Source organism: Pelodiscus sinensis, chromosome 29, assembly GCF_049634645.1.
Source record: "Pelodiscus sinensis isolate JC-2024 chromosome 29, ASM4963464v1, whole genome shotgun sequence".
Lineage (NCBI taxonomy): Eukaryota > Metazoa > Chordata > Testudines > Trionychidae > Pelodiscus > Pelodiscus sinensis.
Window position 1 is genome coordinate 13,959,867 of NC_134739.1, and position 19,399 is coordinate 13,979,265.

Sequence of the window (19,399 nt, forward strand, 5' to 3'; positions counted from 1 at the left end):
GTCTGAAAATTGTAGGTACTGGGAGTACTTATTTTTTTAAAGGGGTATTTTATTAAAAAAAAAGATTGAGACACACTAACCTATATCACCAGGGAAGTATGAGCTCCCCTTTACCGATGGGAGGAGTGTGGGCAATAGAATTAGGACAATTTTTCGAAAGCTATTTGCCCAACGTGAAGTCGGTGGCCCTGGTTTTTAAAATGTTCTGAGCCACTGTACGTCCCTGCAGCTTTCAACTCTGAGTGCTCGGTACCTTTGCAAACAGAGCCATTTAGGTGCCTAAAGTTAGTGGGAACATTTTGGTCTAAGTGACTTGTTCAAAAAAAATCAGGGACTAGAACTAAGACCTCCTGGCTCTTAGCCTTAGCTGCCTCTCCAAAGCGCAAGGGAATGAGAAACGAATGAACGAAGCGTGGGATTCCATTACTGGCCCTGCCGCGGATCTGCTGGACAGGCTTCTCCCTTTACTCACCTGCTCTTCCACTTCCCCTCACCCCCTTTTCTCCGTCCCGTCTCTTCAGCCTGACAATTCTCTCACATCACGGATACACTGCATCACGGGGCTCTGATGCGGGTTGGGGCCTCTAGATGTGACCGCAATCCAAATTAATACCGGCACACACAAAAATCTCAATGTTCCAGCAGTTGGGGGCAGGACTTGGATTAGAACCCAGTCCCAGGCAAGAAATTAAAACAACATGGTGCCTGCCCTTTTACAGGCCTGTTTTTCATCTTACCAAATTAAAAAAAAAAAATCCCAGATAACCCACCCAACAGTGAAATCACCTCAGCAGCCTTATATGGCAAGCTAGGGAACTGGAGACGCTTTCCCATTCGAAAGCATGGGAGACAGCCCCAAAAAGGATTTGAAAAGATGCCACAACTTTTCTGACTCTTCCCCCCCAACACACACACACACACACACACACACACACACACACACACACGAGGGTTGCCAGATGGTTTAACAAAAAATACCGAATACCCTCCCCCACACCAAAAAAACACCAGGAAAAATTTCTGTTGAGGAAAAAAGTAAGGGGGAGACCAAAGTTGTTGAGAAAAAAAAAAGGGTGCTGCACCTTTAAATCGCCCCACACTCCACCGCCCCCGCCAGACACGGTAGAGGAAAATTGTCCCTGCTGGGCTTCCGTCCGAGGGAAACAGGAAATACCAGACATTTCACATGTTCAGTACTTTGTTTCTTTTACCGGACGGGAGAACCGAATAACCGACAGTCTGGGTGAAAACCGGACACTTGGCAACCCTACACGCGCACCGGCAGCAACCAACACTCATGGTCCATGAGAAATGTCACCTCATCTGTCTTGGGCAACTGAAAAATAATTTGGCAAATCGCCGGAGGAGCGAACTTGGGGAAACGGGATATGCTCATCTTCCCACGGTACCCTGAGCTGAAGCACCACAAGGTGAGCACCACAGCCGTGACAAGAAATTATCCAGGGCAGAGGGAAGGAAGCCAAGACAAGTTCTTTCCATCCAGGTCCCTTTCCGCCCTCTCCGATTGCAATATGGTCACCATCAGGAAAGCCAGAATTAAAGAGCCAGCACTGGATGGGGCAGACAGATGCTCTCAGTTGTGTGTCAAAGAGGAAAGCATCCATTTATTGTAGTCTCTGGTGAAAAAGCCCATTACCACACCCCCAGGAGCCTCACGGTGATAAGAGACACCTGTAAAGGACAGGAGGAGCGTTGACCAGCACCCAGTGACTAAGGGGTTAAACTCAGGTAGCTAGCACAGGTGTTGGCCAGGGGGCCGGGAGAACCAGTCGAGATAGAGGGTTGAAATATGAATTGGATCTAGATTCCTTGCCTGCTTTCTGTGTGTGGGAGAGGAAAAACCAGGAGTTGAGAGACGCAGAATGATTTAAACCCAGGCAGGACTATCGTGCCTCCAAGGAATTCAAGACATGGAAGTGGACTCAACTCAAGAAAAGATTGGAAGTAAAGGGAGAAAAAGTGAATCTAGTCACGTTCAGGGTATTTTTTTTCTTTATTTTGTGGTTTGGTTTGAACTGCTGTGTGAGTCTATACCATCCCTCCCCATTTACCATCTCTCACTGTGCCCAGAGACTTTTCTCTGTGTTTTAATTTGTTTTCCTTAGTTGCTCTGTAACATCTAGCAACTAAATATGCTCTCTCAAGTTTATCTTTTGCTTTGTAATACAAAAACCACTTTTTAAGGTGATGATCGGATTCTTGTGTCCTGGGAGGTCTGTCTGTGTGTATCTGCAGGCCTCAGACGGAGGGGTCAGGTACTAGAGATTGCAGCTTGTTTTCCTCTTCTTTTTTCAAGCTCTTAGGGCAAAAGAGCTTGGGGTAGCCCTGGGGGTGGGTTCAAGTCATCTCCCCTGTTTTTTTAGGGATAAAAATCACTTGATGGTGGCAGCAATTCCCCAAAAATCTGTGTATTGGGATTCGGGGGGGAGGTAGTTTTTGTAACCAGTGTCTGTAGAAGCAAAGGGCTGTTTTTTCTTTTAAGTTCTTTGGGGGCCCCCAATGTTCTGAGTGCCAGAATGGGGGACAGCCCGGACAACACCAAAATCCCACAATCTGCACCAAGCCTGAACTCGTGGATGTAGTGCACAAGGGTACCAGGAGACTATGCTAAGATAGCTACTAGCCTAGAACCACAGTCAGGCTGTCTCTGCAGGATGAGTTGCCCTTTTGCTGCGGTGGCTTGGCTCACTGCCGCTTTGTGTTGTTGGGGTTGAATCGGAAGCTTTAAAAAATTGGTGACTTTCTCCTCCTCCGTGTTCTGCCCCGTCCCATTACAGCATGAAAACGAGGCACTATAAACAGCAGATAGAACCCATCTTTTATAAGATAAAATTGCCCCTCTTCTTCCTTGCATGCTCCGTTAGGAGCCTAAGGGTATATCTAGACTAGGTCCCTCTGGTGCCAGAGGGATGTAAATTAGACATACCGAAATTGCTAATGAAGTAGGGATTTAAATATCCCACGCTTCATTAGAATAAAAATGGCTGCAGCTTTTTGCCGACACGGCACTTTGCTGGCAAAAAGCGGCAGTCGAGACTGGGATCAGTCGACAAGGAAAGCCTTTTCCGACCGATCCCTTATGCCTTGGGCAACAAAGTTTACAGGATCGGTTGGAAAAGGCTTTCCTTGTCAACTGATCCCCGTCTAGACTGCCGCTTTTTGCCAGCAAAGTGCCGCATTGGCAAAAAGTGGTGGCCGTTTTTATTCTAATGAAGCCCGGGATATTTAAATCCCCGCTTCATTAGCAATTTTGGTATGTCTAATTTACATCCCTCTGGCACCAGAGGGATCTAGTCTAGACAGACCCTGAGCGTCAAAGACCCTGAGCGTCAAAGAAGAGCTGTGAAAGAAAACATCCGGGAATTGAAGATGGAAGAGGTGAGATACTTAGGGTTGGCTGGCAGTTAAAACTTTGTTTCTTTAAAACAAATAAACAAAGCCGCCCCCCTTCCCCCCCAAAAAAAGGCAGGGAGAGGGGAGAATTCTCCCTACAGTTCAAAATTGTCCTGTTTGGGGAAAAAGGGCAAAGTGGAAAAGGTGTTTTTTCATAAAAATGTTTTCAGCTTCGATGAAACCCAAAACGTTTTCATTCTGGTTCAAAAATCAGAACAAAAAGGTCTCGTTTCAAATGGCTTTCCCTGCAGGAAGGGGAGGGAAGAGAAAGATCAAGAAAGCTGGGGAATAGTCTCAGACAAAAGTGACAAATGTTTAGGCTCTTTGAAAACAACGAGTAGTCCTGGCGCAACTCAGCCCTCGTCTAGACTCAGGAGTTATTTTGAAGTAAGGGGAGTGATTCTGAAACAACAAGCAAAGCATCCACACTAGCAAGCTCGTTATTTCGAAATAATGGGCTGGTTATTTCGAAATGCTAATTCCTGCTTTCCGAGGAATAATGCTCATTTCGGAATAGCGGTTGTGGGGATGCTCCGCTGCTGCTATTTCGAAATAACGACACCCCAGAGTCATTCAAAGCAATTACTCCCCAGTGCTTCTGGGGGCTCTCAGTCGAGGTAGCACGTCCATATGAAGGAAGCCGGCCTCGGACTAATTTTGAGGCTTCCCTGTTGTGTGGACATGCTATTTTGAAATAGTCATGTCGGGAGTTATTTTGAACTACGTTCTTTCGAAATAATTTCCTAGTGTAGACATGCCCTTGGCTATGTCTACACTGCAGAGTTTTTTCGGAAAAACAGCTGTTTTTCCAAAAAAAACTTCACTTGCATCCACACCGCAATCTTGTTCTTTTGGGGAAAAAAAAATATCGAAAGAACAGAGGGGTTTTTTCCAACAGCGGTAAACCTCTTTCTATGAGGAAAAAGACTTTTTGCGAAAGAGCTCTGTCAGAAAAAGGCGTGTGTGGATGGGGAAGAGAGTGTTCTTTCGAAAAGAGAAAAAAGGAAAAAGCACAGGTGCCTTGGTGGCCACTCCGTCCATAGTAATCACAGTTTACATGCGAAAAAGCGTCCATTCAGATCGCTTTTTCAATGCGCTTTTGCTGTGTAGACGCTCTCTTTCGGAAAAAGTTTTTTCAGAAGATCCCTTCCGGAAAAGCTTCTTCTGAAAGAACCCTAGACATAGCCAGAGAGAGAAGGGGATGGCAGGAGGTTAGCAATGCAAATCTCTGTCACTCACACACTGCGTGTGTCTCTGTCATTCTCACAAACACACAGGCTATGTCTACACTACAGCTTTTGCCGGAAGAGGCAATGCAAATGAAGCGCAGATTAGCATTTTCTCATGCTTCATTTGCATAATCTCTTCCAATCCGTGTTTGCGCAAAAACAAGCAGTGTGGATGTTTCCTTTTTGTGCAAAAACCCCTTTTTGTGCAAGATCCTTATGCCTCCCCTGGACTTCTATCGTCTCCCTCTGGAACAGTCTCTTTTCTAAGATCAAGACGACCCTCAGACGAAGAGCCCTGGTCTTTTTACTCTCTCCTCAGATGGAACATGAGAACGTGCAGACTAGGTCAGACGAAAGGTCCATCCAGCCCAGCGTCCCATCTGCCACAGGTCTTCCCAGGCAGGGCCGGATTAAGGGGGGGGCTAGCCAGGCAGCTGCCTGGGGCGCCAACTTATGGAGGGCACCTTATGGCAGCTGTAAGGGGCGTGCAGCGCCCCTTATAGCTGCCACCAGGTGCCATGCGCCCGGCTCCTGGGCTGCAGCAGCTCCCAGCGGCCACCCTGCAGCGGCTCCCCAGGCAGGAGCCGTGTTAACCCCTGCAGCGTCGCCCAGCAGCGCCCTTCCCCCCGCAGTCGCGGGGCCCTGCACAACCAGGCTCGGCCCTGGGCTGTGCACCAACAGTGGTAGTCGGGCTGGGCTGGGCCGGGCACGTGAGTCCTGCCGCTGCCAGCTCCGCGCGCCCTCTCCCGCGTGCCAGTGCGGGGCTGCACATGCGCCCTGTGGGGGCGGGGCTGCGCATGCGCCCTCCCCCAACCCGGGGCGCAATTAAACTGTCTGCCCGGGGTACTGGAATGGCTCAGGCCGGCCCTACTCCCAGGAGAACAAGGGTCCGCTGGACTAGAAGTAGCCGATACTCAAGGGAGCTGCACAGGGTGGCTTGGACTTGGCCATTAACAGCAGCTCATTTGTCAGGCACGGAGGAACTCCAGAATAGACCCTGGATGGAGCGTGAAGCTATTTCTACCCGCTCCAGAGCAGCCCCCACTCAGTCATGTCTCAAGGCTTCCTTGCAGGCAGGCTACTCGAGAGCCCCACGAGATGTTAGAGTCGAATAAGGTCAGCTGCTCCACTTCACCGTCCGTACCTGCCTCTTCAGCCTTCTTATCTACGGGTATGTCTACACTGCATTCCTCTTTCGAGAGAGGAATGCAAAGGCAGACAACCGAAACAGCAAATGAAGCATGGATTTGAATTTCTTGCACTTCATTTGTGTAATCACGGCCGGCCGCTTTTTCGAAATACCGTATTTCGAGATAAAAACGCTGTTTAAATGTGGTTATTTGGAGGAAAAAACCCTTCTTTTGAAATAACCCTTAGTCCTTATAAAATGAGGTTTAAGGGTAATTTCGAAAGAAGGGTTTTTTCCCATCAAAATAACCACGTCTAAACTGCATTCTTTATCTCGAAATAGGGTATTTCGAAAAAGCGGCTGGCCACGATTACGCAAACGAAGCGCGGGAAATTCAAATCCATGCTTCATTTGCCGTTTCAGTTGTCTGCCTTTGCATTCCTTTCTCAAAAGAGGAACGCAGTGTAGACATACCCATCGATCCCCCCCGACTTGTAGGGTAACAGAGTTAGTCTTTGCAGCAGCAAAGGGTGATAGGACTTTTAGAAAGAGCGGATCCATCTGCCTGCATCATCCAGCCGACGTGATCAGCCGGAGCACGTTAGACCTCAGAGGCTGGAAGGCAGGAGAGAAAGAGAAGTGATGCACCAATTTTCAAAGCCACTCCTTCCATGAGCAGAAAGAGGTTCTAATCCAGGGGTGGGCAATAATTTTCGTGGGGGCAGTTAAGGAATTTTGGTACGTGGTCACAGGCTGGCTCCTCCCTGGAAGGGTCGGGGCTGGGGACGAGTCGCCTCCCGAAGTTGTTTGAGTTGGAGGCTTTGAAGTAAAAACACAGCAAAGGGCTCGCGGTCTCACCACCACATTGCCTGGCAGCCGCCCGGGGCTGCTACGGCTATCTGGCCCCTGCTGGGGTAGCACTGTAACCAGGAGCCGTTGAAACAGGTTCCTGCTGCCTGAGCCACCACTTGGAAATTCGGTGGCTCAGGCAGCAGGATATAAATAGAAAGCAGCCGGATGCAGCCTGCGGGCCAAACCAAGTGGTAGGAGTGCCGCATCCAGCCCCCGGCCACACCCGGCCCCCGGGCCACACCCAGCCCAGCCCTGCTCCAAGGAAATCAAGAGATCTGTGAACACCAGAAGCGGAATTGTCCCATGGCAAAGATAATTGCTGGTGCGCAGCAGCTCCTCTCTCTCGCAGACAATCAACCTTCAGCCAGAGGAGTCTAACCTCACCACCCCATAACTCAACGTAACGTAGTGTTCAAGTTGGGGGGGGAGATTTGTCAGGGCTGGCGCAGAGACAATCCGTCTGAGGGGCCCTGGAACAAAGCAGTGGGTGAAGAGCATGTCACCTTGCTGCACATTTGTTTCCTTGATGAACAAGGCGCTATTAGCCAGAGCGAAAGCATTATCTAGGTGAAGGATGAGGCTGATTGTTTTAGCGACGCCTCTTGCAGAGGCGGATGGGAGCAGAAGGTCCCGATGGCTTTTGGTTAATCCCTTGTTTGGACGGGGGAGGGGGGATGCTCCCTGCCCCACGCGTGGGCCTTCAAGAGCATCCCAAGATCACCCTGAATCTCCGCTCCCTCCCAACGGCCACGGTCCCCAACAAGGGAAGTGGGACGGTTCCGAAACGAGTCCGTCGCCCGAAGCCGTTCACAAAGCTACTCAGAGCTGTGCCCGATGGCCTCGGGTCAAACGGCAACGACAAAGCGCCCCGCAGAGTCGATGTGCTGCAGCAGAACCGCGCCGGGCGGGAGGGCGCTGGATTGCGTTGTGCTGAGTTCCTGCTTTCAACGTGGGGAGACATCATGGGGAGAGACAGAAGGAAAACGAAACTCCCCCAGCTGCCCCTAATCCTCTCCCCGTGAAGTCGGCCTTTCAAAGCAGCCGCCTTCAAAATTCAGTAGACTTGTTACAAACTACTCTGTTTCCCAGGGCAGGTCTCCAGGACTGCCTAAGCCAATTGACTGATCACCCCGAAGGCATGGAGCACCCACCGAAAAGCTTAGCCCCCCCAGGCAGCCAACTTCCCTCCAGTGTCTCCTGCTTCTGGAGGTTCCGCTGGTTAAATCTCTTCCCCCTCCCTCCCACCTGCTGGTATCAGCAGCTCTGCAGCCTGCAGAAGGCACAGGGGCGGAGGGAAGGTGCAAGCGGAGGAACTGGGCTGGGGTGCACTTGGGGAGGGGACAGGGCAGGGCCTGGTGCTAAGCAGGGGGTAGAGAGATGGAGAGTTTAAAAAGACTGGGACTGTTCAGTTTAGAAAAGAGGAGACTAAAAGGGGAGGGGAGATATGAGAGAGGTCTATAAAACCATGGCTGATGTGGAGAAAGTGAACGAGGAAAGGTTATTTGCTTGTTCCTATAACACAAGAACTAGGGCTCACCAAATGAAATTAATAAGCAGCAGATTTACAGGTTTTTCTTCATGCAGAGCACAGTTAACGTGTGGAACTCCTTGCCAGAGGATGTTGTGAAGGCCAGGAGAGTTCAGAAAAGAACTAGGTAAGATCACAGAGAACAGGTCCATCAATGGCTCTTAGCCAGGATGGGGAGGAATGGTGTACCAAGCCTCTGTCAGAGGCTGGGAATGGGTGACAAGGAGGGATCAGTGGATGATGGCCCAGTTGGAGTGAATGGAACAGGGCACCTGGCGTTGGCCCGTCAGCAGACAGGTCACTGGGCTGATGGACCTTTGGTCTGACCCAGCCTGGCTGGTCTGATGTGCTCAGGTCCAGATCTATATCTGTGGTAGGCATAATGAGTTCTGCATGCACTGACTGGGAGAAATACACAATAGAATCTTACTACGCTCATGCATTTACAGTTATTTTAAAATCCTAGGGCTTTTCCCCCCATGCAAATCATTATGAAATAACCTCCATTTGAAAAACACACACACAAAAATCTGCCTCCATAGCCTGTGTTTGCAAATGTCTAGTAAATATTACAGCGCATCCTTTGCCCTTTGGTCCCATTAATGAATTCTGCATGCAGAGGCGGAAAGAAAGATAAATCTCTCTCTGCTTGGAAGCAGGGCGGGGGGGGGGGGGCAGTTAAATCTTTCCTGGATTTTCAATAACCTTGTGAGAGGTAACAGCCCGCACCTGATCACAGCCGAGGCCAAGCGCTTTCAGCTCCCCACGGACTTCCGGCTAAGCACGTACCTTCCTGAATCAAGGCCAGAGCGCTCGGAAGAAGAGCTAGGGTGATCGACTTGGAAGTTTTAGGCCACAGTGCAACCGTCAAGCCCTTTGGTGTTGGAAGCGTTAACTGCTTGTTACTCAAAGTCAGGAGACTGGCACAAGGAATTCTATTCCAACCGTTTTGTTAACATGATCCTTCTTGTGCGCAGCAGACACACACAAAGCACGTATCCCACGGCTACTCAACTTTAGAAGCCCCAGGGGCCACAATGATACTCACAGCACATGCCAAGGGCCACAACTTAAGTGTGGGTGCATATACAGGCAAATATACAGGAAACCCCTGCCTTACGACGGCCCGGGTTGTGACCCCCCTGCACTTACGGCCATTTTTGTAAGTGCAGAAGTGACCGAAAACCTCCGACTTACGTCCTCGGCCTGGATTTACAACGGCGCATGGTGCCTATCGTAAATGCGGGTTCGAGTTACGACACCCCCGACTTGCAACGCTGTCCCAGGAACCGATCGCGTCGCAAGTTGGGGGCAGCCTGTATATGCAAATATATGCAAATAACTTCTTTCACACTGACAGGCATGAATACAAAGATGAAGGCACGACAACACCACACGCAGGCCCCATTTAAGTCAGTTCTGCTGATATTAACAAAATGCAATAGTGACTCGATTTCCTCCCATAGGACGGCACTTTGAATGAGCAATGCCAGTCCAGGAATTGAACTGCTAAAACGCATCTCAACAGAAGACCGTTATATTGACTCCTTTTTTGTTTTGCCTCCCATCCGCAGGCCGCATGTTGAGCCCCACGTAAACCCAAACCGCACCGGGGGCCGCAAGCAAATGGGTCGTGGGCCACATGTTGAGTAACCCTGCTGTATCCCTTGATTTACATATTCCTGAATAAAAAGACCTTTAGGAAGAGGGTCCATATGTTATTCCAGCCTTCCCCTACCCCCGGCATGGTAGGTTGGCACGGATCATTCACGTGTGTTTGACATGACAAACATGCCACTTGCCACAAGAGAAAGCTCTGTCTTATGCCTTGGCGGCTGCCACATCACATAAGAACAAGCTACATGATGGAGCGGCTTTTTAAAGGAACATGCCCCGACCCAGGCTCACTCCCAAAAGTCCAGGGATTAGGCCAGTGACTTATTTTTCCATTGATTTTTTTTTAACAGTGCCGACTTTTCAGTTTTCCTCCCTATTTTAAACAGCTGGCCCTTTGGGGAAAGCAGCCTTACAAAGCAATCATTGATGTTTAGCTTGGCTACGTACATCTGTTCAGCTAGTCCTACCACAAAGCGCTGGCCAAAGAACCGGTCTATGGAAATTCACGGTTTGAGCGATGACAAATGAAAACCGTTTGCTGCACGACTTTTGTGCGACAAATCAAAGCTCCACAAGGATTCGAGGGTCTCCTGCTCGTCTGGGCTTTAGCATCTGGCCAGGTAACCACGCAGGCGCTGCTCCTCGGCACGGATCACTCACAAAAGTGAAACCGGAAAAAAACGGTCCCCACGAGGCAGATAAATCCATAGAATTGTGAGCTCAAGACTTTCTGCATAGGGTGACAATCCACCATCCCACCCCAAATCCCACCATCCTGAAAATTTGAAGAAGAATCTCTCCAAAGCCAGGGATACCGGAGCACCAACATTCAGACCAGGAATCAGACGTGTTGCCAATTGGCATGGTTTTACTGAGAGTTTCATTAGATTGAACATTCTTAAAATCCCGCCACGGAGAGCTCAGCTTCCTAAGCATTTCATGTTTTTGAACCCTACAAGGGCCAGGAAATCCAAAGTAAATAAAGAGAAGCCAAAAAGTCCTTGTTTTGGCTTTAAACGCATGATTTTTTTACCTGGAGGTTGGCAACACTGATTTTTTCAAAACAAATGCTCTTAAAAAAAAAAATCAGTGGGGTTTAGATCTGGGAGGTGGATACGGGCCCTCTCTTCGGACAGGTCTACACAAGGAGCCAGTGTTCAACTAAGGTAAGCATAGCTGCAGTCAACGTAGCTTCAGTCGAATTTCTGCAGCACCCCCATTGTAGGAGATTGACAGAAGAACTCTCCCTTACTCTTCTTGACTTGGTTGTTGGGGGCACCATCAGCAATTGATTTAGCAGGTCCTTACTAGACTCACTAAATCAACCCCTGGGAGACCGAACTCCACTGCATTGATCTCCTGGTAAGCGGAAACAAGGCCTTAGCGTGAATAAGCATCGGGCCCTGAAATCAAGATCCCCATAGAGATCTCAGACATGGTAAGAGCATTTGGAGGCCTATTTACTCGGTGAAAGTTGCATCAAGAGGTTTTAGCGCAAAGATGCACTAAATCTTCGGAGTGTATTTAAAAATCAGTGCTAGGGTTTGACAGCCCTCAAGCACTTTGCAAAGACAACCCACCTTGTAACTAGCCCTGAGGCAGTGACGTGCTGCAGTCACAAATGACAGGATTTACACCGCTGGCCAACCTGCCGATGCAAACCGTACCCCGCCATCAGGCAGAGTTTAGAGGGCTACCTCACCATCACTTTGGGCCCAGGGTTTGCCACACCGGTCCCGTCTCCCGCCCAAAGCGGGAGGTTTGCTTTTCCAAAACGCAGCCCTGCCATATTTACAGATGCTTTTTAAAGCCAAACTAAGTTTGAAGTCGGAAACTTGGGCTATTTTAGCCTCACGGTTCCTTGTCCTCTGCAAACATCTGCCTCGGTTATCACACTGTTTCATCCATTTCTGGCAACCTCTCTGCGATTCCACGCCACCCAATTAATTCTCCATAGAAAGGTGAACTAAGTCAGGCCACGTAAAATATGGCCGAACCTTTTGACCAGAGAGGCAAGTGACCTCGGAACCTATTTATACAGTGTCAGAGACATTAGCAGCACTAAGTTTGACAGTTCTCGTGTTATGGCACATTCTCATTCAGGTGGTGATAAAAAGGGAGCATACAAGCTCAGTAGCTTAAGGGCACATGAACGCCTTGCAAACTGTCAAAGAGGGCTGGAAAACATCGGTTTGTGTGTGTATCTTCTGCAAATACCTGCTCTGGCAAAACTCCCACTGAAATGTTGGTGTGGAGCTGCTGGAATAAGGGCTGCGGGACGAGGTCCAATGCTATGGAAATGATAGATCTGCATTTTAACCTGCTCATTTCCTGGCCGTGCGCACCAAAACCACCCAACATCAAAAGGAAAACTGGCCGAGTGGAACTTTGTGTCAATTGCACTTGACGAGAAATCACATTTCCAGCACCTTTCCCACTCAGTTTTCAAAAGAACACCAACAGCGAGTTTATAATAACCCTTTCAAAACAACAAAGAGCCTTCCCCGACGTTTGGAGGGCTGGCGGGTAATTGTTTCTGCCATCAGCTCACAAGAAAAATGGAAAGCTTTGGCGTATTAATGCGACATTTTTTTTTGGCACACACCTGTGGATATTTAGGGCTTGATCGGTAGAGAACCCTCGCCCACAGGTGAAGTCCTCTGAGGCTGCAACCACTCAGCATTTGTGGGGGAAAAGAAATCAGGATCCTATTTTAAACAGAAAAAAACTCAAGTTCCCTCTTCATATACACCCCTGATATTCAACTGGAGTTAAATCCAAGTGCAGAGCACTGGTGACAAGCCACAGTGTGCCAGCTGTTACAAACCGCGGGTCAGGTTCTAAACTCCATAACGCTGGTGGAATAGCCCTATTGAGATGAAAGGGCCTGTGCTGAGATTTACCCTGGTTCAATGGAGGTGAGAAACTGGTCGAATAACTATCAACTTTAAAACAATGACAATTCACATTTTTGGTCTGGAAAAGGCGAAGTCTGCCCATCGCAAGCATGAGCCTAAGAAATCGGCTATAAAAGACACTGATTTGCAACGCTCGCTTGGTGATCGGCTGTTATTTAGCCATGACACAATATTGGGCTAAATTCACTGCTGGGTATAAACCTGCTGAACTCAAAAGGAGTGACTCCAGAGATGAACTTTGGCTCATTTTGCCCCAATGCTGTTTTCCCTTCACACCCCGGCCCCTAAAAAACACAATTCACTCAAGTTTGGGAGGAGGGGACGAGGGGCTGCCTTTCCATATGCTCATACTGCAATAAGCAAACCCAGACATGCCACTGCCCGTTATATGTATCCACAGCTCAAACCGATTTCTGGAATTCTTTAAGAGCGACCACAAAAATGCACCCAGTTCTTTTCTTTCACCACAAGAGGGAGCTGCAGAACTCTCATCTCTTTTGTGATCCACTCCCTCCCCCTTCCCCCCCAATTGCTGCATTAGAGTCTGCTACAATGCAAGGCATCCCACGATTAATACACATCCGTACGCCCACATGTGTCAAAGCAAAGATGCATGTCTATCCAAATACCGGCCATACGGCCGCAGGCCTCTTCAAAGCTCCTTCTATGCTGGATTTTTAAAACAAGGAAACCCGCTTTCAGAGAAAGGTTCCTTCAGTTTAGAAAATATTTTAAGCCATAGAAAATATGGAAACAGTACAGACGCCAGGACTGGGAAAGGAGAGACAAGGAATGGCTAAAGGAGCTAAATGTATCTAAATTAGAACAGCAAACACTCCAGGGACAGGTGTGTCAGGTCTCAAAACACCTTCCAAGAAGAAACATTATAAAACGAAAGGAATTCCTCCGTGGCCGGAATTCACCTGTGCCCAGAAGTCCATCAAAAGGCCTATTGCGAATGCACAAAGAATCAATGAACTTCTACGAGAGAATGGCTGATTTTCCGCTGGATTCCACGGCGTGTTCTCCAGGGTCTCTTTTCTAAGGAACATGACTCCCAAACAGAAGCTGCTGCCTATTCCCCCGCTCCCCTCTACATGCAATTTTATCTCGCACAAGCCAACAGAAATCGGAGAGAATTCCCTGCAATTGGCAAAGGGATTGCAAAAGAGCCACCGGAGAAAATTTGGTTTGTAAACTTAGGAAACTAGTTACAAGTCTTGTTAATGGGCTCCAGCCACACACATACACCCCACCCCCCTCACCAAGCAGAATAATCTAGCAGCTTGGGAGTCAGGGGAACTAAATTCTTTTTCAACAGGTCTGCCACTGGCCTACTCTGTGGCCTTGATCCAGTCTCTTTCCCCTGCCAGGCTGTGGTTTTCCCTCCCATTTTGTGTCTCGTCAGTTTCTATAGCACCTTAATGAAAGGGAGAGCTTCCGGACACGAATGTAACAAAAAAAATAATAAATCAGACTGAGCTCGTTTGCAGGAACAGAGGTTCGTTAGTAAAAGCAGAATCCTGTTGGGTGCAGCAAAGATCTCCACAAGACTCTTCGTGCTCTTTTTTGTTTTTGTTTTTTAAAAACCCTCCGGTGTTCTCCATTTGCATTTTATTCCCCCAGATCCCAGCAGTTATTACAGAATAACATCACCTGCCAAACATCATTTGTCAAAATCAAAGCCATTATAAAAAGTTGCAGGTTTAAAAGAGTCAGAGGAAACATTCCCAGAACTAAAAGGAAGAGTTGGGTTTTGGTTTTGTTTTAAAAACCAAGAACAAAAAACCAGCACAATGGGTTGTTTTTGGTGCTTAAGCAATGAAGTAATTTAGAATAAACCGAAACAAATTGTAAATGGTTTGGGCCAAATCTCTCTGCTTGCGTGCACAGGTTAGACTCAGAGTTGTGACCACTTCTACTGGGAGAGAAGTTGCCCAACATGTAGAAGTTACTCAAGACATTTTGCCGTTACACACACAGTGGTTTGAGCATTGGCCTGCTAAACACAGGGTTGTGAGTTCAATCTTTCAGGGAGCCATTTAGAGATCTGGGGCAAATCTGTCAGGGATAGTACTTGGTCCTGTTGTGAGGGCCAGGGACTGGATTCAATGACCTCTCAAGGTCCCTTCCAGCTCTAGGAGATGGTATATCTCCATATATTTATAAAGACATTTGTATTCAGTGTAATATCAAAATACCCCCAGTGTTCCCTGTAAACTGTGCACTTGTGCAGCCACTCAGGAAACAGTCAAATGTCACACTTCTGATGAGCTGAGCTCCCACCGCTAGGTTCTTTGTTTCTACTGGTGGTGCACTTTTGCACATGGCTTGGTGCATATACAATTATTCTGCACATGAATGGAAAAAATGCGCACATGGACAGGAAAGATTAGCAGGAACATTGCACATAAGTGCTGTAATCCAGCCGATCAAAGGTATGGGTCCACAAATCCGGCTGAAAGCTATGTCCCCAGTTCTATCACCGACTCACCGCTTACTTTTGTTAATTCAGTTTCCCCACCTGGAAAACAAGATGAATGCTGCTTCGCCCCACCATTTTACAGCCCCCCGAGATGAAAGAGTGAAAAGCAAGATAAGTACTCAACATAAATGCATACCTCTAAGCTCTGGCATATATTGCATTTACACTGAACCTAACATTAAGTGGCTGGACTCTGGCAAATGACGTGAACTCCCAGTCTTCAAAGAAAACATGTAAGAAAATAATCTTAAAGAGGCCTGAGTAGGATATGTTACATGGAAAGTGTCTCAGAAATACTTATCGTTATAATAGTACTTAGCACTTACGCAGTGCTTCACAGCCTCCAAGCGCTGTACAAACATTAGCTTCTTAATCACTCATTAGGGATGATCCCATACAGCACTGTCGTGGCTCATTGAGTAAAGTCATCCCCAACTCACAGAATTGCTTCTCCTCTCACGCGCCACATTCTAGAGAGCAGAGACATTTAAAGGTTCCACAGGAAGCATACGGGAAAGTTTGGTACAAGCGGGGTGGCTCCGATCAAGCTCCAACGCCCAGAGACACGTGCTTCACCACCCTCTTCTTCACATTTTCAATTTGGAAGCAGAGGGTACCAGCCCCATCGCCGAACCTCCTGCCTGGAGAGTCTCCAGGGAAACTGTGAATGCCTCTGAGGATGATTGCAAAAAGGGAGGGGGCTAGACGGGGCGTGATGGCACCTAGGTAGTAGATTATTCCCACAGTAAAAGAACTGGGGTCACCAAATGAAATGAATGGGCAGGATACAGTCAACCTGTGGAACTCCTCGCCAGAGGATGCGGTGAAGGCTAGAGCTTTAATAGGGTTCAAAAAAGAGCTAGTTACATTCATGGAGGTTAGGTCCATCAATGGCTATTAGCCAAGATGGGTAGGAATGGTGCCCCTAGCCTCTGTTTCTCTGGAAGTGGGAGACAGGGGAGTGATCACATGAGGATTACCTGTTGTCTTCCCTCCCTTTGGGGCATCTACACTGTTGGCCAACAGGACACTGGACTAGATGGACCTTTGGTCTGACCCAGTGTGGCCGTTCTTCACCAATTACAGAAAGAGGCTGCAGAACTGCAGTTTATCTACAGATTTGACACTGTTATCCTGGGCTTAAAACAAAGATATTAACTGGTTGGCACATCACAAAGACAATTTCTCCTGCTATTAATATCTGCATTTTCACATCAAAAGCCATGTATGGGATTCATACAGCCCACTTAATTAGTGTAATTAACATGGGTCAATTTTATATCTGTATAATATACTTCCATTATTTCCACTCCAATTCATCTGAGGAAGTGGGTTTTGCCCATGAAAGCTCATGATTCTACATATTTTGGTAAGTCTCTAAGGTGTCATGGGATCACTCGTTTTTAAAGCTGCAGACTCACACGGAAACCCCACCGAGATTTCATAAACAAAATCACTCGTCATCACGAGGCCATACCTCTGCCTCCAAAACCGTTTGATGCCCATTTATTTCAGCATCCATTTTGTCCAGGTCATAGTCCCCTTCATCCACATGGTCATGGTGGGGATCAATTATGTAAGAGCTATTGGATCAACCCCATCTCCAGTCACTGTAACGAACCCATTCGTTTTACGGTGCAAGCCAACAGACATTGTAGGTAGGCAGCGCATCCCGCCCCGCACGCCGCCGCTAATGTCACCAACCGCAGATGTTTTCCGTGCTTATGATCTCGAACCAAATAAAATTTTGATTCTCCCAACCCTTAAAGAAAGGAGATTGATTAGCTTATGACGTGCAAGAAGGTGGAGAAGTCGTGAATGAAAGATCAGGAGGCGTGTGGGCAGATGGGAACGAAGTAGGAAGCAGAAACCTAAGTGGGTGATAAAAATATTAGGGAGTTTAAAGAGGAGGAGGAAATGAGAAATCTGGAAAGAAGCCATATTTGAGTGTCAGGGAGCAAAAATCAATCAGCCTGCAGTGAGGTTACACCAGGGATGACGAGGCCCCAGACGGGAAAGTTAGACTAAAAAGTGCTATCCTGTAAGATGCTTTGATGTTCATGGCACATCATGTGTTTCTCATAGCTGCCTCCCACTTGGAAGCAGAGATGAGTGTTAGTGAAACTTTTATACAGGGGATTGTCCGGGGCTCTACTTCAGCTTCTGTCTGGCCTCATATGAACGCGTGCTCAGCCTTTGCATTATGCCCAAAGATCGGCCAGACGCACCTCTGCATTTCCCTCGCAAGGGTGCCTGAGACGGTCACACATGACTCATGAGTGGGGATACCCAAATGGAGACACATAAGGGGGCTTGGTTTCCAGAAGGCTGGTGCTCAGGACTTTTTGGAAGCTCGGGACCCTTTACGGTGTTACAAATTGGTCACCTTAAAAACAAAAGGCTCCCAAAAATCACCTCAACTTCTGACATTCCAACACCACTGGGTCAAGTTCTGCTCTGCTACAGGATGGAAATCATAGAATCACACAACACTAGAACTGGAAGGGACCTCGAGGGGTCATCAAGTCCAGTCCCCTGCCCTCACGGCAGGACCAAGCACCGTCTGGACCATCCCTGACAGGTGTCTGTCCAACCTGCTCTTCAATATCTCCAGATATCTCCACAATCCCCCGAGGCAATTTATTCCAGTGTTTAACCACCTTGACAAGCAGGAAGTTTTTCCTGTTGTCCAACCTAAACCTCCCTTGCTACATTTTAAGCCCATTGCTTCTTGTCCTGTCCTCCGTGCCCAAGGAGAACAATTTTTCTCCCTCCTCCTTGTAACACACTTTTAAATACTCGAAAACCACTATCATGTCCCCTTTCAGACTTCTCCTTTCTAAACTAAACAAGTCCAGTTCTTTCAGTCTTCCCTCACAGCTCATGTTCTCTAGACCTTGAATCATTTTTTGTTGCTCTTCTCTGGACCTTCTCCAATTTCTCCACATCTTTCTTGAAATGCGGTGCCCAGAACTGGACACAATCCTCCAACTGGGGCCTAATCAGCACAGAGTAGAGCGGAAGAATGACTTTTTGAGTCTTGAATCTTATCCAGACAGAAATAGTTGGGTTTCGACTCTCACAACTGAGATGTGAATTTGTCCTTTGACGTTTAGAAAGGTACCAAGTGTAGTCAGGAGGACTTCCACTGGTTGACAAAGCATCTAGTCCTCCACAAAGAGGACACCCATCAACAACGAAAACATATCGAGGGAGAAGGGTGGAAAATACACCAGATTAGGGCTACTCCTCCAAACGCTACCCAGCGAAGGCTTCCAGAAACCTGAAACGTTCTTACCTTCATCCTGGTTATCCGATGCAAGCGACGTATCTGACCCAGGGATAAAATTCCAGCTCTGGTTGTCATCATAGCTGCCCTGTCCAAAGCAAGCATCACCCTGATCCGCCCCTGGAAAGAGAAAAGAAAAGGGAAAGACGTGAACTGATTTTAGTGGGAAAGTAGCACACCCTGGTAGCTTTACCCCCAATTCCTATGGCCTATGCTGGAAATTATTCCCTGCTGCTCCTAAATATCGTCTGGCCATCATGAAATTCCGAAGGACTCCAGATCACACTGGCCTCTGAGATACCTGCTGACATTTGCGGGGACTGTATGAAGGTGCATGCACTCCACAGGCTGAATAGGCCCCTAAAAGCATCCACATTGGATGCAAATGGCCCCAATACCTACACAACGTAACAGCAGTAAGCAGGATAGGTCTTCTAGACAAGACTGGGAGTAAAAGTACCCGATTTCCAGCCCCAGCTCTGCTACAGCCTCTTTTCCCGACATTTGGGAAAGTAAGTTTTCCCCCTTGTGTGTGTTGATTTCCCCCCCCCCCTCTGTAAAATGGGGATTGTGGCTTGTACCTCCCATGGTTGTTTAGCCCTCTTAGGCCTATCTAAGGGTATATGTCTACACTTGCACCCTCTTTCGAGAGAGGGACGCAAATAAAGAGATTCGAAATTGCAAATGAAGCCGGGATTTAAATATCCTGTGCTTCATTTGCATATTTACGTGATGGCTTTATTTCGAAATAACAGATGCTGTTAAGACGTGGTTATTTCGAGAGAAAACCCTTCTCTCGAAATAACTGGTAAACCTCGTACGAGGAATATGAGTTATTTTAAGAGAAGGGTTTTCTCTCAAAATAACCGCGTCTTAACAACGTCTGTTATTTCGAAATAGCGCCATAACGCGAATATGCAAACGAAGCTGGGATATTT

General features: G+C 47.8%; 1 protein-coding gene across 4 annotated transcripts in view; it reads right to left on the reverse strand.

Annotated features, from left to right (window-relative positions):
* SKAP1 (src kinase associated phosphoprotein 1) overlaps nucleotides 1-19,399 on the reverse strand; it is a 235,024-nt gene that overhangs the window by 162,169 nt on the left and 53,456 nt on the right. For all 4 annotated transcript variants that reach the window (XR_012898048.1, XM_075911452.1, XM_075911455.1 and 1 more), the window contains exon 4: nucleotides 18,471-18,581. Coding sequence is in view for 3 of the 4 variants with exons in the window: in XM_075911452.1 (XP_075767567.1) it covers nucleotides 18,471-18,581 (111 nt within the window). In the remaining variant the exon portion in view is untranslated. The remainder of the gene's footprint in view (nucleotides 1-18,470; nucleotides 18,582-19,399) is intronic.